Source organism: Rhinoraja longicauda, chromosome 38, assembly GCF_053455715.1.
Source record: "Rhinoraja longicauda isolate Sanriku21f chromosome 38, sRhiLon1.1, whole genome shotgun sequence".
In the NCBI taxonomy this organism is placed as follows: Eukaryota; Metazoa; Chordata; class Chondrichthyes; order Rajiformes; family Arhynchobatidae; genus Rhinoraja; species Rhinoraja longicauda.
The window spans coordinates 3,118,041-3,138,231 of NC_135990.1; the positions used below are offsets into that span (position 1 = coordinate 3,118,041).

General features: G+C 42.3%; 1 protein-coding gene across 1 annotated transcript in view; it reads right to left on the reverse strand.

The window, feature by feature from the left end:
• Window positions 1–682: 682 nt before the first annotated feature.
• The window catches only part of LOC144610960 (secretory carrier-associated membrane protein 5B-like), a 66,338-nt gene continuing 46,829 nt past the window's right edge, over window positions 683–20,191 (reverse strand). Inside the window, exons 6-7 of the mRNA XM_078429999.1 lie at window positions 14,007–14,124; window positions 683–6,865 (exon numbers count right to left, since the gene is read on the reverse strand). Of these exons, the coding sequence (XP_078286125.1) occupies window positions 6,668–6,865; window positions 14,007–14,124 (316 nt within the window). The 3' untranslated portion in view covers window positions 683–6,667. The remainder of the gene's footprint in view (window positions 6,866–14,006; window positions 14,125–20,191) is intronic.

Sequence of the window (20,191 nt, forward strand, 5' to 3'; positions counted from 1 at the left end):
GCAGACCAATCCATAGAAAATGGCTGATGCCACCACAATGTTGTAGAAGGTCCTTAGGAGTGCCCCCTGCACTCCTAAGGACCCGAGTCTCCTCAGCAGGTAAAGTCTGCTCTGGCCCTATTTGTTCAGTGCATTGATATTTTCGGTCCAGTCAAGTTTATTGTTAAGGTAAACACCCAGGTACTTTTAAGAGTCCACCCTCCCAATGTCCATTCCCTGGATGTTTACCGGTGTCGGGGAGACGTGGCTGTGCCTGCGGAAATCCACCACCATCTCCCTGGTTTTCCCCGCGTTGATCCGGAGGTGGTTCCGCTGGCACCAGTCCACAAAGTCCCTGGTCAGTTTTCTGTACGCCCTGTCATCGTCGTCTGTGATGAGGCCGACAATGGCAGAGTCGTCAGAGAACTTCTGCAGATAGCAGTTTGCTGAGTTGTGCCTGAACTCCGCAGTGTACAGGGTGAACAGGAAAGGAGCTAGCACTGTTCCCTGCGGAACCCCAGTGCTGCAGACCACCCTTCTTCGGGTCTCGACCTGAAACGTCGCCCATTCCTTCCCTCCCTCCCTCCAGAGATGCTGCCTGCCCTGTTGAGTTACTGTAGCATATTACACTAAACATGGTATGTGTTTGTGCAGTAAGATGCAAGTGAGAATTTGCAATACATTAAGACAAAAATAACCAGTCTGAGCTTTACCATTTATTTCTACAGAATGACACTGATACATTGACATAAGGGAAAAACAGTGATATTATCTCTCATTAGGAAAGGAGACACTCTATTTTGAAGAATTACTGTAAAAAGTGAAAACGTTGCCAACAATACCTACATAACATATGCAGCAGCTACTAAACAGTACACAAGTATTAACAATTTTGTTCTTTGAAAAATTGCCCTTTTAAGTCATCGAGGAATTTGTGAACAGATTGCACTGTGCAGTCAGAAAGTGTAATTTGGGAGTAAGACGATGCCAAACTAATTAGGACTACTGTACTTGAACGTTGAACTAACCAAAGCAACAGTAATGGGAATTGGTTATTGGGGAGATATCTATATCATTTAACATTGACAATCTCAGTACTGTATAGAGATTTCGCAAACCATACAATTGCAACCTGGTTCAAATTATTTACGATACTGGACATTAATTCCAATCTTACAGTCTGGACAACTGTTATAAGAGAACCCTCCTATACTTTAAGTATTCTTGATTAGTGCAGGTGTCAGGGGAGAAGGCAGGAGAATGGGGTTAGGAGGGAGAGATGGATCAGCCATGATTGAATGAGGACTTGATGGGCCGAATGGCTTAATTCTACTCCTATCACTAATGACCTTTAGTACCCTGATGAAGCAAAATTAACGTTGACAAAATTTGCAATGATGAAAATGGTATTATAGCCAAAAGACGAAGATTATTTACCAACGCCAGACTTGGCGGCTCATGTTCCTCAAATGGAAAGCTTTTAAAATATTTTATAAGATGCTTACATTTTTTTAATCTACATAGTTTATCCTAACACAGCTCTCTTCCTGCCATTGATGTATATTTGATTTCCATTGTATAAACTGAGGTTTTCGTAGAATGCAAAATTTAATTAGCAATGTTCTGCGTGCCATGTTCTGCGGGAAACTCGAGGGAGATTCCAACTTAAGATAATTTAAAAATTGATCCCTTGAACTCTGAGATGCTTATTTTTAAACAAAAACATCCTATCGTGGCATGAAAGCGTAAGCAAAAATCTTAAACCCTCATCCAAATGGAATGGCTAGAATCAAGCAGATGAGCTCCTCAAATTGGTCCTCAAATTGAGCTCCTCAAAAGGCTTTCGTACATGCAGATGAAATGTGCAGATGCTGGTTTAAACTGAAAATAAACACAAAATTGGCTTTTTGATGCCTCAGATACATTAAAGAAAGTGGAACAGAGACACAAAATGCTGGAGTAACTCAGCAGCACAGGCAGCATCTCTGGATAGAAGGAATGGGTGACAATTTAGGTCAAAATCCTTCCTCAGTAAGAAGGATCTTGGCCCGAAAAACATCACCCATTCCTTCTCTCCAGAGATGCTGCCTGTCCTGCTGAGTTACTCCAGCATTTTGTGTCTATCTTCATTGCATGCAGTTTTAACTCTCAGTTTAGTTGTTTGCCGGGACCCTGGATGCAAGACTCTGCCTTTCTAAAATAAAAACTTCAATATGGAAGTTTAAAAAGTTTTTTTTAAAAATTAATCAATTATCTCATGTGGATAGGGTGGTGAAGAAGGCGTTTGGTATGCTTGCCTTTATAAATCAGAGCATCGAGTATAGAAGTTGGGATGTAATGTTGAAATTGTACAGGGCATTGGTGAGGCCAAATCTGGAGTATGGTGTGCAGTTCTGGTCGCCAAATTATAGGAAGGATGTCGACAAAATGGAGAGGGTACAGAGGAGATTTACTAGAATGTTGCCTGGGTTTCAGCACTTAGGCTACAGAGAGAGGTTGAACAGGTTGGGTCTTTATTCTTTGGAGCGTAGAAGGTTGAGGGGGGACTTGATAGAGGTTTTTAAAATTTTGAGAGGGACGGACAGAGTTGACGTGGGTAGGCTTTTCCCTTTGAGAGTGGGGAAGATTCCAACAAGGGGACATAGCTTCAGAATTGAGGGACAAAGGTTTAGGGGTAACATGAGGGGGAACTTCTTTACTCAGAGGGTTGTGGCTGTATGGAATGGGCTTCCGGTGGAAGTGGTGGAGGCTGGCTCGATTTTATTATTTAAGAGTAAATTGGATAGGTATAGGGATAGGAGGGGATTGGAGGGTTATGGTCTGAGTGCAGGTAGATGAGACTAGGTCAGGGAGAATGGTCGGCGTGGACTGGTAGGGCCGGACAGGCCTGTTTCCATGCTGTAGTTGTTATATGTTATTGTTGTTATATGTTATCCAAGTGTTGAAAAAGGCAGATGTTGAAATTCTTGGTTAATTACTAAAACGCCCACATAGGAGTCTGGATATAGGAAGAAAAAATAATTGCAAATAACGTCTAAACAGAAACGGGTAATGGGATTACACAATACATTGAGAACCATGAAGGTGTTGCTGTAGGTACATCAAATTCTGTGCACCAAACTGCAAGGTACCTCCATTCCAAATCATGTTTATCATGTATAAAATGTCTAACGGAAACTCATTACACTGTCACGCATTCTTGAAGAAAGCACATTTGGCAATATTTACACAATGCATGGCTAATGTTCAAAAGACAGGAATGCATACAGACTCCTAGAGGTTTACTAGCACAGGAGGGGGTGGAGGTGAAAAAAAGTTTGGTAGTGGTTAAGTTTAGTGGTCAAGGCGGAAACAGGCCCTTCGGCCCACCGAGTCCGTGCCTAGCAATGATCCCCGTGAGTGTAGTGAGATATCATAGTGTCTGTAGGAAAAGGTTTTAACTCTCCAGTAATCTGGAAACTGATTTTAAGGATGAGGGAAATGAAAGCAGCGAACATAACAATGATTTATTTTCACCAGCGGCAGTAGAAGGAATTTTACCACACACTGTGTCTGAAGTGAACCTTTGAGAATAGCGCTGAATAAAACATTCTTTATTCCAGGCATCCTTCAGTCAGTGAGAAATTATTCTCATCAGCAGCCTGTGGCAAACCCATCCCATCAATTTGAAAAAGTTATTTTTTTTAAATACTGAAAACCGCAAATTTACATGCGGTTTCAGTGGATAGTTGCTTGGGACAAAATTATTGAAACTACAGAAAAATAACTTCTCTGTACAGCTCCTAAGAGGGAATGTTAAAGGACGATTGGAACTTACTGCACAGTGAAATGTTTACAACAGGGCTGGAATGAAGCACACAGCCAAATACATTAAAGGGTTGTCAGTATCAGGAATTTTAAGTTTCTCTAGTAATTAAGCAGCAATTTGAATTCAAAAACATGATCTTTGAAGTCCATTGTAATTTTCACAAAAACCATTACAATCACTTTACTTACATTTAATGTAATTAGCCTAATGCAAAGATCAGTCTGACTGTGAAATATTTGGTGGATACATTTGTGACATCAGGAATTTCGAGTTCAAAAGCCGGAGGTAATTTATTTAACTATTATACGTTTCTAACACACAACTGAGAAAACATTAATATTTTACTTAAAGTGCTGCAGAACTGGTGTATTCCATCACAAAATACTCTAAGAACATGATTCCCATTTGTTTTATACACAAAACATCTCTAAAGTGCTAGCACCTGCAAAATTTAAATTGAACACTTTTCTAATAACAGGAATGATAAATTGCCTAGTGTTTTTTTTCCTTAAATAGCTTTGAAACAAACAATTCTCAATTTTCAGTTCGGAAGGAGGTTATGAGTAAACAGTGATTTCAAGTAAATTCACAAGTAACATGATCAGAACTTCTGTACAACCAGGGTACTATTTGCAAGTTTAAATCATGAAGCATTTTTCTGCATTCCATGGATTACAAGCAAGAAATAAGCTCAAAGTATACACTTAACCCAAAACAGCAGAGACTAGTCAACTATAACTCATGCTCCTACAATTTCTACATGTCGTATTAAGCCACATTTTCACCATAGCCATTGACCACAGTTTAAATATTATGTACATTTCCTCTACTTTCATTGAAAATTTGGAACTATCTCAGATTATATTTACTGTACAAAATTAATTCACTCTGCCTTCCCCGATGTACAAACTGTTTCAGATCTGAATACCATGGCAGCTTTGCAAATTAGAACTCTTCACAATACTGATCAAAATCAATTTGGGAATTGAGGGGACTTTAAAACAGGAATGCGTGCTTTCTATAATCAATTGCAAGTCACCCTTTCCCAGTTTTCTATTTCATAATATAAGTGTTACAGACATGCATTTTACTTGTCTTAACCGAGACCCTTACAGTTTGTAGTAACTTCCGTGAAGTAGTTAATAAGCATTAGCTTCTGTTCCGTGTTGATTCAATGTTGCATGGACTGACCATTGGCAGTATCTTTGATCCCTTATGTTCTCGCTGCTTATACAACTGAACTTGCTAACAATGAATTGGTTTCCAATACAGGGGAATCTAATTGGATTTTTGTAAAAATGGGTTCTTAACTGGAAACCAAGTTGACCATTTCGCCACCTGGCCAATTATGATTCAGCCTCTGTACAAGCAGCATGATATTTACAGCTTGTACATTTATAATCCAGGCCAACAGCCCTTCTGTGCGTTAGTCCCTGACCTATTCTTGTTCCAGTGTCTTTCCCTCTGGCCTTTCCCTTTCAGATCCATTTGAAAATGCTATGATACTAGCTTACAGAGCGGAGAGTGGGATGTAAAGCTCAAAAACAAGGACGGAAATAACATTCAGTGATACAAGTGCAGACATTGTCTGTAATGTGCTGTTCATTCCTTCCAATTTCCATTGGAGAAAGCTTGTACAAAGATTATGCAAAGATACTTTAGTAAAGATGCATAAAATGTAGTTGCGGCTTGAACATCATCAGCACAGTTGCAAATTAAGTGACAATTAGCAACATCCTCGTCGCGATTACTACTCCAGCCACAAAGCTGCAAGCAGTGCGGAACTGATCGAGACTCCAACCAAATTCCTGAGAAGTTTGACAATGTCTGTCTTTTTAAAAAAGCGTTTGCAACTGATGAAGAGTGCAATAGCAAATTAAGACTTTCGCGTGACGAACACTTAATGAGTGAAAACTGTTAAATAAATCTCAAGGAATAAAAACTAGAACATAAATCAAGTTTTCCTGTGTGCTAGCTGATCTGTTAGCTCAACACTGAGGCAGCGTCGGTTTTATCTGACGCATTGTTATTCACTTAAGGACATTTTTAAAATTGATTTATTCTATTTAACTTGCAACAAGTGTGCCAGAAATTCAGAACTGATGTATCTAATTAGGTTTGAATGTTGGGCACTTGGGAGAAATTCATCTTTAGTTGCCAGTTCCAAATGTGTGGTGGTAGAGTTTGACTACCAGTTCCACTGACCTCTGCATATTGATATCCAGCAAGGTCAAAAGAATCTGCTGCACAAATGAACAATACAACTTGGTGTAGATTTAGTTCTGAAATCCAAGGACAATTTGATCCCTTGCACGTCCTGGTTGTATTAACGTAGAATGACCAGAATCCCGATTCACAAACAGATGGGAAGTTAAAATAAATGGATCTATTGAAGCAGTTTCTCTTATTCTGTGCCACTACAAACTCTCCACACTTTCGCCAATACTCTGCATTCCACAAAAGAGCATTGGAGTAATCACAATATCGACCTGAATACAGTAATCAATACCAGGAGTGATTTGTGGGCAAGGAATTACTCTGTGCCCATCTGTAGATGTCCCTGGCAATCTGGCAGTGTTATTGAACTACAGTTCCCACATTTCATGATTTTTCTTGAAGCTGGAAGGATCCTATATCATCACAAACAATTTCAATATCGATAACGTCACATCTTTTAAAACTATTTGCACATTGTTCTACGGTAACCAAGATCTTGGCTTCTAGTGTACATCACAAACATTAGCTGCTTTTCAGAACACCTGATCTCTGAACAATATTGACGGAGAAGGGAAAAAAAACAAACATACACGCTTCACTTTCCACCTGACCCTGGATCCAGGGGTTGTTCTGTAAACTGACAAGGTGCGTGACTGCAGAAGCTTACATCTGGTTGTTGTGGGCGTAGTTGGGGGTGTCTGAGTACTCCGTGTACTGTGGGCTCGGCATAGAGCTCTGGACTGCACCGACAGCAGCTTGCTGGGCTGCCTGCTGTACATGCGGGTTCTTCCATGCCCCTGTCGTCCATTCCTCCTGAGCTTTGCTCATGCTGCCCCCACTGCCTCGGTAGTAGTTGTGAACCTGAGGGTCAGGAGAAAAAAAAAAGAGTCCATTTTAAATCAGTGCCTCAAATTGAATTCCCACAGAATGTTTACCTTTAGTTTACATGGTGGCGCAGCGGTAGAGTTGCTGCCTTACAGCGCTTGAGACCCGGGTTCGATCCCGACTACGGGCGCCGTCTATACGGAATTTGTACGTTCTCCCCGTGACCTGCGCGGGTTTTCATCAAGATCTTCGGTTTCCTCCCACGCTCCAAAGACGTACAGGTTTGCAGGTTAAATGGCTGGGTATAAGTGTAAATTGTCCCTAGCGTGTCTAGGATAGCGTTAGTTTGCAGGGAACACGGGTCACCGCGGACTCGGTGGGCTGAAGGGTCTGTTTCCGCGCTGTATCTCTAAACTAAACAGTGAAAAGGTTTTATTGCGTGCTAACCAGCCAGCGGAAAGATAATACATGATTACAATCGATCCATTTACAGTGTATAAGATACATGATAAGGGAGATAGATACATTCAACTTGCAGACCAGTGGTTGTGAAAAGCTGTTTCTTTCTTTCTATTTTTAAGGAATCTTGGCTATTTGCTTCAACTATTTGTAATAGCAGGTACACATTTTCACTTTCTGTCAAAATACTTTTGAGCAAAAGTGTTTGATTCATTAATGTCTTCTCATGTCAAGGTAATTTCTCAACAAAAATAACATAAATAATTGACTGATAGATAGGAAAATACAGAATGGAAACGGGCCCTTTGGCCCACCAAGTGCATCCTGATCATTGATCACCCGTTCACACTAGTTCTAGGGAGAGACCAGGTAAGGCTGGAGTAACTCAGCGGGTGAGGTAGCATCCCTGGAAGGTGACATTTCAGGCCTTGGGTCCAGGGATGCCTTACCCGCTGAGTTACTCCAGCACTTTGTGTCTTTCCGTGGTAAAACAGCATCTGCAGTTCCTTATTTCTACGCACAAGTTCTATTTTAGCCCACTTTCGCATCCACTCCCTGCACACTAAGGGCAATTTACAGAAGCCAATTAACCCACCGACCCACATGTCTTTGGGATGCGGGAGGAAGCCAGAGGACCCGGGGAAGCCCACTCGGTCACAGGGAAAACGGGCAAACTTCGTGTGGACAGTACCCAAGCCAGGACCGAACCGTGGGTCTTTGGAGTTGTGAGGCAGCAGCTGTATAATGGTAGGAATGGAATAGACATTTGGTCTGAATGAAAAGCTGTTCTGCATGGATTTGGCACAGACGTCTAGCTCTAATATATCATCACAAACACGGGGCAGACCAAAGTGTGGCTGCAGCACAGCACAGCAGGGAATTCCATTCAGATGCTTCCAAAAGAACTCTATTTGCCCAAAACGGTCTCCCTTTCCCATAATAAATAAATTAGATAGACACAAAATGTTGGAGTAACTCAGCGGGACAGGCAGCATCTCTAGAGACGAGGAACGGGTGACGTTTCGGGTCGAGACCCTTCTTCAGACTGAGTCAGGGGAGAGGGAATCTAGAGGTATGGAAGGGCAAGGTGTGAAAACAAAACTCTCAGTCTGAAGAAAGGTCTCGACCCGAAACATCACCTATTCCTTATCTCCAGAGACGCTGCCTGTCCCACTGAGTTACTTCAACATTTTGCATCTATCTTCGGTATAGACCAGCCTCTGCAGTTCTTTCCTACCCAATAAATAAATTAGATTTGACTGAAATGAGCCACAGTAAAGCTAAAAGCAAAACGTAAAATATTCCATTATTTTAAAGATGTGCATGGGTGATAAGATATTTGGTAATTTGCAAGGATATTTATTTCACGTTCAGAGGCTGGAAGCATTCCACTGCACGTGCTATTTTAAACAGGGCATAGTGATAGATTATACCATGACAAATACTTGAGTTAGGTTTTGCTGTCTGTGATATTAAAAATAATTTTACCCAAATGTGACAAACCAAGAATAAGAATTACATTTACTTTAACTTGCGTTCAGCTGGAGGATACTTTTAAGGCTGTTTGCCCATTGGAACAACATTCATGTCTCAAAGTCCCTGCTGTGCAGAGCCGATATGTCCAATGTGTATTAAACACAGGTTCACCACAGCTCAGGTATTGCAACCAATTCTGATTCCACACTTCAGTAAGGATGCAAAGGGCTTAAAGAAGGTGCAGAAAAGATTTTAGAATGGATCCAGGGATTTCAGCTTTAAGGTTAGACTGTTGAAGCTGACGTTATTCTCCTTGGTACAAGATCATGAGTAGTTCAGACATGAAGCTGTTCCCTTTAACAGATGGTTCAACAACCAAGCAGCACAGATTTAAAATCGGGGGAAAAAGGGTGAGGGGCAATAGAAGAATTTAAAAAAAAATCTAGAGTAGCAATGACCTGGGATGTTATAATAAACAGGAAATTTTCAAAAAGGGTCTATATACATTTGAGAAGATAATGGTTCCATGGTATGATATTGTCACAGGTGAAAGTCCTGTTGTACATAGTTCATATACTCAAGCATACTCAAGCACAAGAATGTAAGAATAGTAGATCATACTGAAGCAGGGAGACGAGAAAAGAGCTGGGTAATAGGACAAGATGGCATTGGTTTACGAAGAGAAGGCAAGGACCTAATGGACTGAATGGTTTTCTTTTTTGCTAGGAAAAAAAGTGCAGATGCTAGTTTAAATCGAAGGTAGACATAAAATGCTGGAGTAACTCAGCGGGACAGGCAGCATCTCGGGAGAGGAATGGGTGACGTTTCGGGTCGAGACCCTTCTTCAGACTGATGTCAGGGGAGGGGGCGGGACAAATGTCTGAAGAAGGGTCAATAATGCTGACGACCATCTTTAATGACCCTTGATTATCCCAGACAGGACTTTGCTGGCTTTACCTTGCATTTAACGTTATTCCCTTATCATGTATCTATACACTGTAAATGGATCGATTGTAATCATGTGTTGTCTTTCTGCTGACTGGTAAGCACGCAACAAAAGCTTTTCACTGTACCTCGGTACACTTGACAATAAACTAAATCGGATAATTAAATAACTTGTGAAATCCTCATCTGTTAAACTTTACTTCTGAGTTGTCAACTTAAAATGATATTGATCAGAAGGAATACAGTGCAGGATGCAAGAAACTATTGACATCGGGTCTGAAGAAGGGTCTCGACCCGAAACGTCACCCATTCCTTCTCTCCAGAGATGCTGCCTGCCCCACTGAGTTACTCAGGCTTTTTGTGTCTATCTTTGGTTTAAACCAGCATCTGCAGTTCCTTCTTACACTAGACATCAAATATACCATGGCTTACTAATTGCTGGAAAATAGCAGCATAACTCTGGCGTTATGCTGATGTATGTGGACACTGTATGAAAAATTAATTGGAGAACATGACTTTTGTTTACACTGGCAACAAGACTAATGATACATTAATTGAATTCCCCCAAAATATGATAGCTGCACTCATTAGGAATTCTACAACGCACAATTATTCTAATACTGTAATTAATCAAACAAAGTGAACAGCTCTGGATTTCAGGAGGCCCAGGCTAAAAAAAAGTTTAATTTTAATTATAAAGGACCAACACTCTTCTATTGGTAAAGAGCTGACACAATCGGAATTAGTTACTGCCTGAGAAATGTTTTCATTTAAATTAGGATCCTCAAAGTCGACAATGTACCAGACACTCTCATTTACATTTTATTTCATAGTCGTGCAGTATGGAAACAGGTCTTCAGCCCACACCCATTCTCACTGATCATTGACCCATTGATCACCAACTCCCACCAGGTTCCGACCAACCGTGGATAACCTGGCGCCGTCTCAACAGACTGCGGACAGGCGTGGGGAGGAGCAGATCGAACTTGCTGAAGTGGGGATGTACTGAAGATGTGCGGACGGGGCCTCCAGACTATGGAACATCTCCTGAGCTGTGATGTGCTGCACGACACACGCACTGGAAAGGATCTTGCAGAGGCCAATGACTTGGCACTAACATTTGCTCGCTATTGGCAAACAGTTTTGTGATGACACGAATAAATAAAAACCCATTCTCACCTATTCTGTCATCCCATTTTCTCAACTCATTCCCTACACACCAGGGACAATTTACAAAGGCCAATTGACCTCCTCACGGGGACACACACACGCGTTTTGGGGATCTGGGAGGAAACCCAGCGGAAACCCACACAGTCACAGGGAGAACATGAAAACTCCACACAAGGTCAGAATCGAACCAGAGTCTCAGGTGCTGAGGCAGCAGGTACACAAGCTACGTTTCTGTACCTCCCCTCCCATTGCTATGCCAAAATCACAGCTGCTGGAGACTGAAATCCCAACACCCAACGTCAAGGTTGTTGAAGCCCAGCTCTTTGGGTTAACAAGCTCATCAGGAAGGCTGGCTCTGTCCTGGGGGCAGAGTTAGATTCATGGGAGGGGGTCTTGGAGGGGAGGATGCTCCTCAAACTGCAGAGCATCTTGGACTATACAGCTCACCCCCTCCTGGTCAACCCGAGGAGCACCTTCAGCAACAGACTGGTTCCACAAGTTGCAGTACAGAACGCCACAGGAGATCCTTTTTCCCTGTGTCTATCAAACTGTACAACTCCTCCCCCTTCTGTCGTGCGGTAGACTGACTTCCCTCCCTAATCTTTCCCCAATCTTTTCCACTCGTCACTTTAATTTCAAGTTTCGTGTATCTTGTGTTTTACAACTGTTGGCAGATTAATTTCCCTCCTGGGATAAATAAAATTAACATAGAAAATAGGTGCAGGAGGAGGCCATTCGGCCCTTCGAGCCAGCACCGCCAATCATTGCGATCATGGCTGATCGCTCCCAATCAATACCCCGTGCCTGCCTTCTCCCCATATCCCTTGATTCCACTAGCCCCTAGAGCTCTATCTAACTCTCTCTTAAATCCATCCAACGATTTGGCTTCCACTGCCCTCTGTGGCAGAGAATTCCACAAATTCCCAACTCTCTGGGTGAAAAAGTTTTTTCTCACCTCAGTTTTAAATGGCCTCCCCTTTATTCTAAGACCGTGGACCCTAGTTCTGGACTCGCCCAACATTGGGAACATTTTTCCTGCACTTTTTTTTTTTTAGATTTAGGGACACAGTGCAGAAACAGACCCTTCGGCCCACTGGGTCCGCGCCGCCCAGCGATCCCCGCACACTAACACTATCCTCCACCCACTAGGGACAATTTTTACATTTGCCCAGCCAATTAACCTACATACCTGTACGTCTTTGGAGTCTAGCTTGTCCAGTCCCTTTATAATTTTATATGTATCTATAAGATCCCCTCTCATCCTTCTAAAGTCCAGTGAATACAAGTTCTATCGTATCATATCGTAAGGCAGGTGTACATGCAGACGGAGCATGCAAGACAAACTAAACGCCAGATCACAGATGCTGCAGGAATTATGTAGACAATCAGCTTTTTACAAGCGTGCAGTCAACATGTCTTCAGTCTTAGGTTTAATGTTTAATTGTCTGCTTATTCTCAGATCAGTTTGACTCATGGATTTAATTAGCAAATTTTTTTTTGGATCAAAGGTTTCTGGTTTATTCCATTATAAATAACTGTGATTCATTTAATTATCGAGCTCAGTTCCTGTGCAATTGCAAAGCTTCTTAGAATAGCGTCGGTTTCTAAATTCCTTTTTGAGTGTTTTCAGATCAGGCCTTTGGAATAAGGGGAATTTCACAATGCATCACTAGCCTCCACAACTGATTGACAAACTTCGAAGCTACTTGGTTTTGAATTTTTAATTTTTTTTTAAATGAAATGCCCCAGAATTTCAAAGAGATAATTTCTTCCACGAGCTTATGACAAAATGTTAGCTCACTGAGTCCATCTAAACTTCAGGGATGGTGCAGCAAGTAGAGCTTACAGCTCCACAGTAACCTGGGCTCACTGCTGACCTATGGTGCCGTCTATGTAGAGCTTGCACGTTCTTCCAGTGACCACTGTGGCTTTCCATCATATTCCCACAGCGCTCCAATTCCCACAAACTGGAAGATTAAGAATATACACACACTCACACACCATTAAAGTTTGCATTAAAGTTTGACAAGCAAGTCAACACTGTGGTAAAAGCCAGGTCTCTTCCAGCTTCGTACCATAGCTAAAATCAAACCATTCCTCCAATTTGACGACATTGAAAAAATCATCCACGCATTCATTTCCTCCCGCCTAGACTACTGCAACTCCCTATACACTGGGATCAGCCAATCATCCCTGTCCCGCCTGCAATTGGTCCAAAACGCCGCAGCGAGACTCCTGACGGGTACCCGTAAAAGGGACCACATCACCCCGATTCTGGCCTCTCTCCACCGGCTCCCAGTACAGTACAGAATCAACTTCAAGCTCCTCCTATTCACATACAAAGCCCTAAATGGGCTTCCCCCCCCCCCCCCATATCAAAAATCTTATCACCCACCACTCTATCTCCAGGTCCCTCAGGTCGGCCGACTTGGGGCTACTCACTATCCCGCAGTCTAGGCTTAACCTCAGGGGTGACCGCGCTTTTGCGGTTGCAGCTCCTAGACTGTGGAACAGCATCCCTCTCCCCATCAGAACTGCCCCCTCCATCGACTCCTTTAAGTCCAGGCTCAAAACCTATTTCTACTCCCTAGCGTTTGAGGCCCTCTGAGGGGGCGCTGTGAACTGTTTATGTATGTGCTGTTATGTTTGTGTGCCATTGTATGTTCGTTCTTAGTACCTGAACTGATGTACAGCACTTTGGTCAACGTGGGTTGTTTTTAAATGTGCTATACAAATAAAATTGACTTGACTTGACACCATAAGGAGGATATAATTGCACTACAGAGGATGAAGAGCAGATTCTAATTGTTGCATCAGCAGTTCCTTCCGACATGTTTTAAAATTAAGTGTGTTTTAAAGAAATCAAAGGGTGGTAGGTGTATGGAACAAGCTACCAGAGGAGGTAGTTGAGGCTGGGACTATCCCAATGTTTAAGAAACAGTTAGACAGGTACATGGATAGGACAGGTTTGGAGGGATATTTCGGGTAGCTGGGACATGATGGCCTGTGTGGGCAGGTTGGGCCAAAGGGCCTGTTTCCAGACTGTATCACTCTATGAATCCTTTGTCCATGAACAACGTTCTGAGGAGCAAGAGTCTCGACTTTGACCTAATCACACGCGCTTTACCTTGGTCAGAGCGACGAAAGACAGCACAGCTACAGCTGTAAACAATATCGTTGGAATCAGCATCACGACCGCCGAGCCAACGTTGGTCCCAAAGAATCCAATAGTAGCAATCCAGCCACTGTCAAGAGAGGATAACCACGTTAGCTTTTAATGACACAGACTACTGTTTATTTTAATAACACAAACCGAACACAAAATCCAATTATTAGAGTGATGCAGATCAACTCCTTCACAAAGTAATAATTGCATCCTAAACATAATCTATTGGTGTGGAGCACTTGGGGACAAAAACATAAGTTCTACCAGCCTCAAGCAGTTTGGCATTCCCATCAAACATTGTAGTTTTATTCGTTCTATTGCTTAATTGACCATTTGCACAGTGAACCAATTTTCAAGCTTTGGTGGTAATCGTGTATGATTTGGGAGAGAAAACATTGGACCCAGGAAAGGAAATTGGGCATTTTGTCTGAACCAAAGACATCTTTGAAAGCCTTGGTCCAGGCAACATATGATGCAGATTATCCAATATATTGACATCATTGGCGCAGCGGTAGAGTTGCTGCTTACAGCACCAGAGACCTGGGTATGATCCTGACTACGGATGCTGTCTGCATGGCGTTTGCACATTCTCCCTGTGACCGCTCTGGATTTCTTCAGGTGCTCTGGTTTCCTCCCTTATGCAGGTTTGTAAGATCATGCAAAAAAAATCTCCCTAGTGTGTAGGACAGAACAAGTGTATAGTTGATCGTTGGTCGGCACGGACCCGGTGGGCCGAAGGGCCCGTTTCTACACTGTATCTCTAAACTAAAAATCTTACTGAAGTTCAAGATTTGGTTCACAAGTTCATACAAGCTCTGAGCGTACTGTAGAATATTATCACCTTGGGAGTGTGAAAGGTGTAAAATACACAGTAGCTTTGAAGATACTGCCTGTATTAGCAACGGTGTTTGTATGGCCCGAAACATCAACCATTCGTTCTCTCCAGATATGCTGCCTGTCCCGCTGAGTTACTCCAGCTGTTTGTGCCTATCTACAGTTCATTATGTCAACTACAATGAAAACCTTTCAACAAGAACAACGGTCAGGATCCAAAACAATCCCGTTATTATTCCTATTTAGGAGGTACTGTATATTGGACAGTATTATCTGCAAACAAAAAAATCCACACTTAAGAATGTTAATAAATGTCACTGAAAGGAAGCATGCAGGTACAGCAGGCAGTGAAGAAAGCCAATGGAATGTTGGCCTTCATAACAAGAGGAGTTGAGTATAGGAGCAAAGAGGTCCTTCTGCAGTTGTACAGGGCCCTAGTGAGACCGCACCTGGAGTACTGTGTGCAGTTTTGGTCTCCAAATTTGAGGAAGGATATTCTTGCTATTGAGGGCGTGCAGCGTAGGTTTACTAGGTTAATTCCCGGAATGGCGGGACTGTCATATGTTGAAAGACTGGAGCGACTAGGCTTGTATACACTGGAATTTAGAAGGATGAGAGATCTTATCAAAACGCATAAGATAATTAAGGGGTTGGACACGTTAGAGGCAGGAAACATGTTCCCAATGTTGGGGAGTCCAGAAGAAGGGGCCACAGTTTAAGAATAAGGGGTAGGCCATTTAGAAATGAGATGAGGAAAAACTTTTTCAGTCAGAGAGTTGTGAATCTGTGGAATTCTCTGCCTCAGAATGCATTCAAGAGAGAGCTAGATAGAGCTCTTAAGGATAGCGGAGTCAGGGGGTATGGGGAGAAGGCAGGAACGGGGTACTGATTGAGAATGATCAGCCATGATCACATTGAATGGCAGTGCTGGCTCGAGGGCCGAATGGCCTCCTCCTGCACCTATTGTCTATTGTCTATTAATCAACAGGTGAGATGTATAACCTATTCAATACTCTTCATAGAACACAGCTTTTGGAATGATTACCTTTAATTCATAACATGCAAATTCACCAAGCAGAAACAGCTGTACTAATAAAGTTTATATTATTTATTAGCTGCCAGCAATATTTTCTAACGTTAAATCTTATCTGCACTTTCATCAAAAGTCAGGTCATCTCACGTCCCGCTCATATTGGAGTATGGTCAATAATTGATTTCAACATTATTTTCAAGCACACAATTTTTAAGCAGAGACAAGGAACTGCCCGAGACTGTCGGGTCCACAAACGTCATCTATCCATGTTCTCCCGAGACGCTGCCTGAAACAAGCAGGCACACTTTTGATGTCTGGGTTTTAATTTGAAATTCAAGTGAATCTGCCGCTCAAAGTTCATTAAGAAGAAATGGATTTGTCAATCAATGATTCACTTAAAACATCAACAGTGTCAGTATTACTCGGTCAATACTATTATATTAATACTATTAATAGCAATACTAATACTATTAATAGCACCTAAGCCTAGGGCGGCACGGTGGCGCAGCGGTAGAGTTGCTGCCATACAGCGAATGCAGCGCCGGAGACTCAGGTTCGATCCTGACTACAGGTGCCGTCTGTACGGAGTTTGTACGTTCTCCCCGTGACCTGCGTGGGTTTTCTCCGAGATCTTCGGTTTCCTCCAACACTCCAAAGACGTGCAGGTTTGTAGGTTAATTGACTGGGTAAATGTAAAAATTGTCCCTAATGTGTGTAGGATAGTGTTAGTGTGCGGGGATCGCTGGGCGGCACGGACTCGGTGGGCCGAAGGGCCTGTTTCCGCGCTGTATCTCTAAATCTAAATCCAAAAATCTAGGGGTCCAAGTTTAGTGGTACAAGGAACTGCAGATGGTGGTTTACAAAAGCATTCTGGAATAACTCAGCGGGTTAGGCAGCATCTCTGGAGGACATGGACAGTCAATTTAATTCTAGATGGGTACATTTGCTGGTAAGTATGGAAAACCTAGACACCAAAAAATAAAATAAAATTAGGGACTAGAAATCGTCATAACTTTCATCTTAAAATGGAGATTTGAATCCACATCTGCTCTTAAATGTTGTATGTGTAGGAAGGAACTGTAGTTGCTGGTTTAAACTGAGGATAGACACAAACAGCTGGAGTAACCCAGCGGGTCAGACAGCATCTCTAGAGAAAAGGAACAGATGATGTTTCGGGTAGAGACCCTTCCCCAGACTGGGGAAGACTAGTGAAGGGTCTCGACCCGAAATGTCACTTATTCCTTCTCTCTAGAGGTGGTCTGACCCGTTGGGTTACTCGTTTGTGTCTTGCTAGAAGTAGTTATTTGGTCTTTATCATCAGTTGTTTATGGGACCTTGTTCTGCAAACATTGTCCACAACATTTCCTTCATCACAATGACTACATTACATCAGTCTGAAGAAGGGTCTCGACCCGAAACGTCACCAATACCTTCTTTCCTGAGATGCTGCCTGACCCGTTGAGTTACTCCAGCATTTTGTGATGCCTTCAATTTGTACCAGCATCTGCAGTTATTTTCCTACACATTTCAGAGACTACTTAGGTTGTAAAGTACTTTGGGACAGCTCACAGGTCTTAAGAGATGCTTTATAAATGTAAGTCAATCTTTATTGTTTCCTTCACATCTGACCCATTTTCCACGCTTCCAGGAATGGCTTTAAAAGCAGATGCTTAGAGATCGCCATAGTGACCGCATCACAATTATTGGGCCATCAAAAATCTTTTAGTTGTTCGTTGGCAAGAAAATAAGAGTGCATTGGAGACCTGTGCCTGCTCGGCATTACTCGACGGGGATAGAAAAAAGCAAAACGATTTCATTACTCAATCCTCAGATCACTATATTAATGCATAGCCAACAGATCAAACAGTGCTTTTGTCACACTGGCAAAGCAAAAACTAAAAATCTCTTTTCTCGCGTTAAATTGCTAGGTTTTGCTAAATCAAGCATTGCATGAATTATACAGTGCCTTCCACAATGTTTGGGCCAAAGACCCATCATTTATTTATTTGCCTCTGTACTCCACAATTTGAGATTTGTAATAGCAAAAAAATCACAGGTGGTTAAAGTGCACATTGTCAGGTTTTATTAAAGACCATTTTTATACATCTTGGTTTCAGAGAGCAGCCCTGAATTGCTATCTATCTCAGTGGTGATCCTCAGACTATCTTTGATCAGACTTTACTGGCTTTACCTTGCACTAAACGTTATTCCCTTATCATGTATTTTTACACTTTTTAAAATTTATCATATCATATAAACATAGCACAAAAAGTAAGGAAATTTGTGTTTGGTAGATTATTTCTTTGTTGTAACAATGCTTCTTGGCAATAAATCTTATACCGTTGGAAAGCCTGTTTATTTCCCTTTTAAATGGTGCCACATTTGTAAGGAACATGCATTTGTGGGATGAGCAGCAGAGCTGAGTATGTGGGTTGCGCCCATGAAAAATTTGCCAAATCTTCTCTGCCAATGCCAAACAGCTTATTCTGCCATTGACTCTTGTTCGGTGTTGTTTGGTGGATTGGATGATTGAAGTCTGAAGAAACAAGACATATTGGCAATTTAACAATTTATTCATTTAATAAACAGGAGCCACAGTAGCGTGTGGAAGAACCATACACAGCCACAACAGCCTGGCACCTCCTCCTCATGCTGGTCACCAGCCTGGTCACACACTGTTGTGGGATGGCATCCCATTCTTGTCAGCACCTGGGGGTACCAGAAGCTCAAAACAAGAGTCAATAGCAACAGCAGAATAAGCTGATTGGCATTGGCAGAGAAGATTTGGCAAATTTTTCATGGGCGCAACCCATATACTCAGCTCTGCTGCTCATCCCACAAATGCATGTTCCTTACAAATGTGGCACCATTTAAAAGGGAAATAAACAGGCTTTCCAACGGTATAAGATTTATTGCCAAGAAGCATTGTTACAACAAAGAAATAATCTACCAAACACAAATTTCCTTACTTTTTGTGCTATGTTTATATACAGCCGGAAACAGGCCTTTTCGGCCCTCCAAGTCCGTGCCGCCCAGCGATCCCCGCACATTAACACTATCCTACACCCACTAGGGACAATTTTTACATTTACCCAGCCAATTAACCTACATACCTGTACGTCTTTGGAGTGTGGGAGGAAACCGAAGATCTCGGAGAAAACCCACGCAGGTCACGGGGAGAACGTACAAACTCCTTACAGTGCAGCACCCGTAGTCAGGATCGAACCTGAGTCTCTGGCGCTGCATTCGCTGTAAAGCAGCAACTCTACCGCTGCTCTACCGTGCCGCCCACTGTGGACAGCTTGATTGTAATCATGTATTGTCTTCCCACTGACTGGTTAGTATGCAACAAAAGCTTTTCACTGCGACAATAAACTAAACTGAACGGTTTATACAACCTTCAGTTCAATGTTTGTTGAGTCAGAATTGAGATGCCTAGTGTCCAGTAGCAGTTCATGATCCCAATGCCCCTCCAGCATATAATCTCACCCTCGTTAATAGCTCAAATAAACTTGATGCATGTCCGATAATCAGACTGCAATGGAGAAATATTAGACTGAGAATAAGAAAGAGATGTGCTTGATTGCACCCATTTGGAAGAGACCAGTGACAGAAGCTACCATTTTCTCATCCTCCTGAAAATTGAAACAGTAGCTCTAACCACAATGATGATACCTTCAATCTTTTGTTCCCAGCGTTCAAGGAAGTAATCCACAACGGACACAAGACTCGGCAGTGGAAGCTTCAATACTGTGCAAATAAAATGTTGCACAATTTTCATGAGATCATATGTAATAGGAGTAGAATTAGGCCATTCGGCCCATCAAGTCTACTCCCCAATTCAATCATGGCTGATCTATCTCTCCCTCCAAACCCCATTCTCCTGCTTTCTCCCAATAACCTCTGAACTAATCACGAATCTATCTATCTCTGCCTTAAATATATCCACTGACTAAAGATTATTAAGGGGTTGGACACGTTAGAGGCAGGAAACATGCTCCCAATGTTGGGGGAGTCCAGAACAAGGGGCCACAGTTTAAGAATAAGGGATAGGCCATTTAGAACTGAGATGAGGAAAAACTTTTTCAGTCAGAGAGTTGTGAATCTGTGGAATTCTCTGCCTCAGAAGGCAGTGGAGGCCAATTCTCTGAATGCATTCAAGGGAGAGCTGGATAGAGCTCTTAAGGATAGCGGAGTCAGTGGGTATGGGGAGAAGGCAGGAACGGGGTACTGATTGAGAATGATCAGCCATGATCACATTGAATGGCGGTGCTGGCTC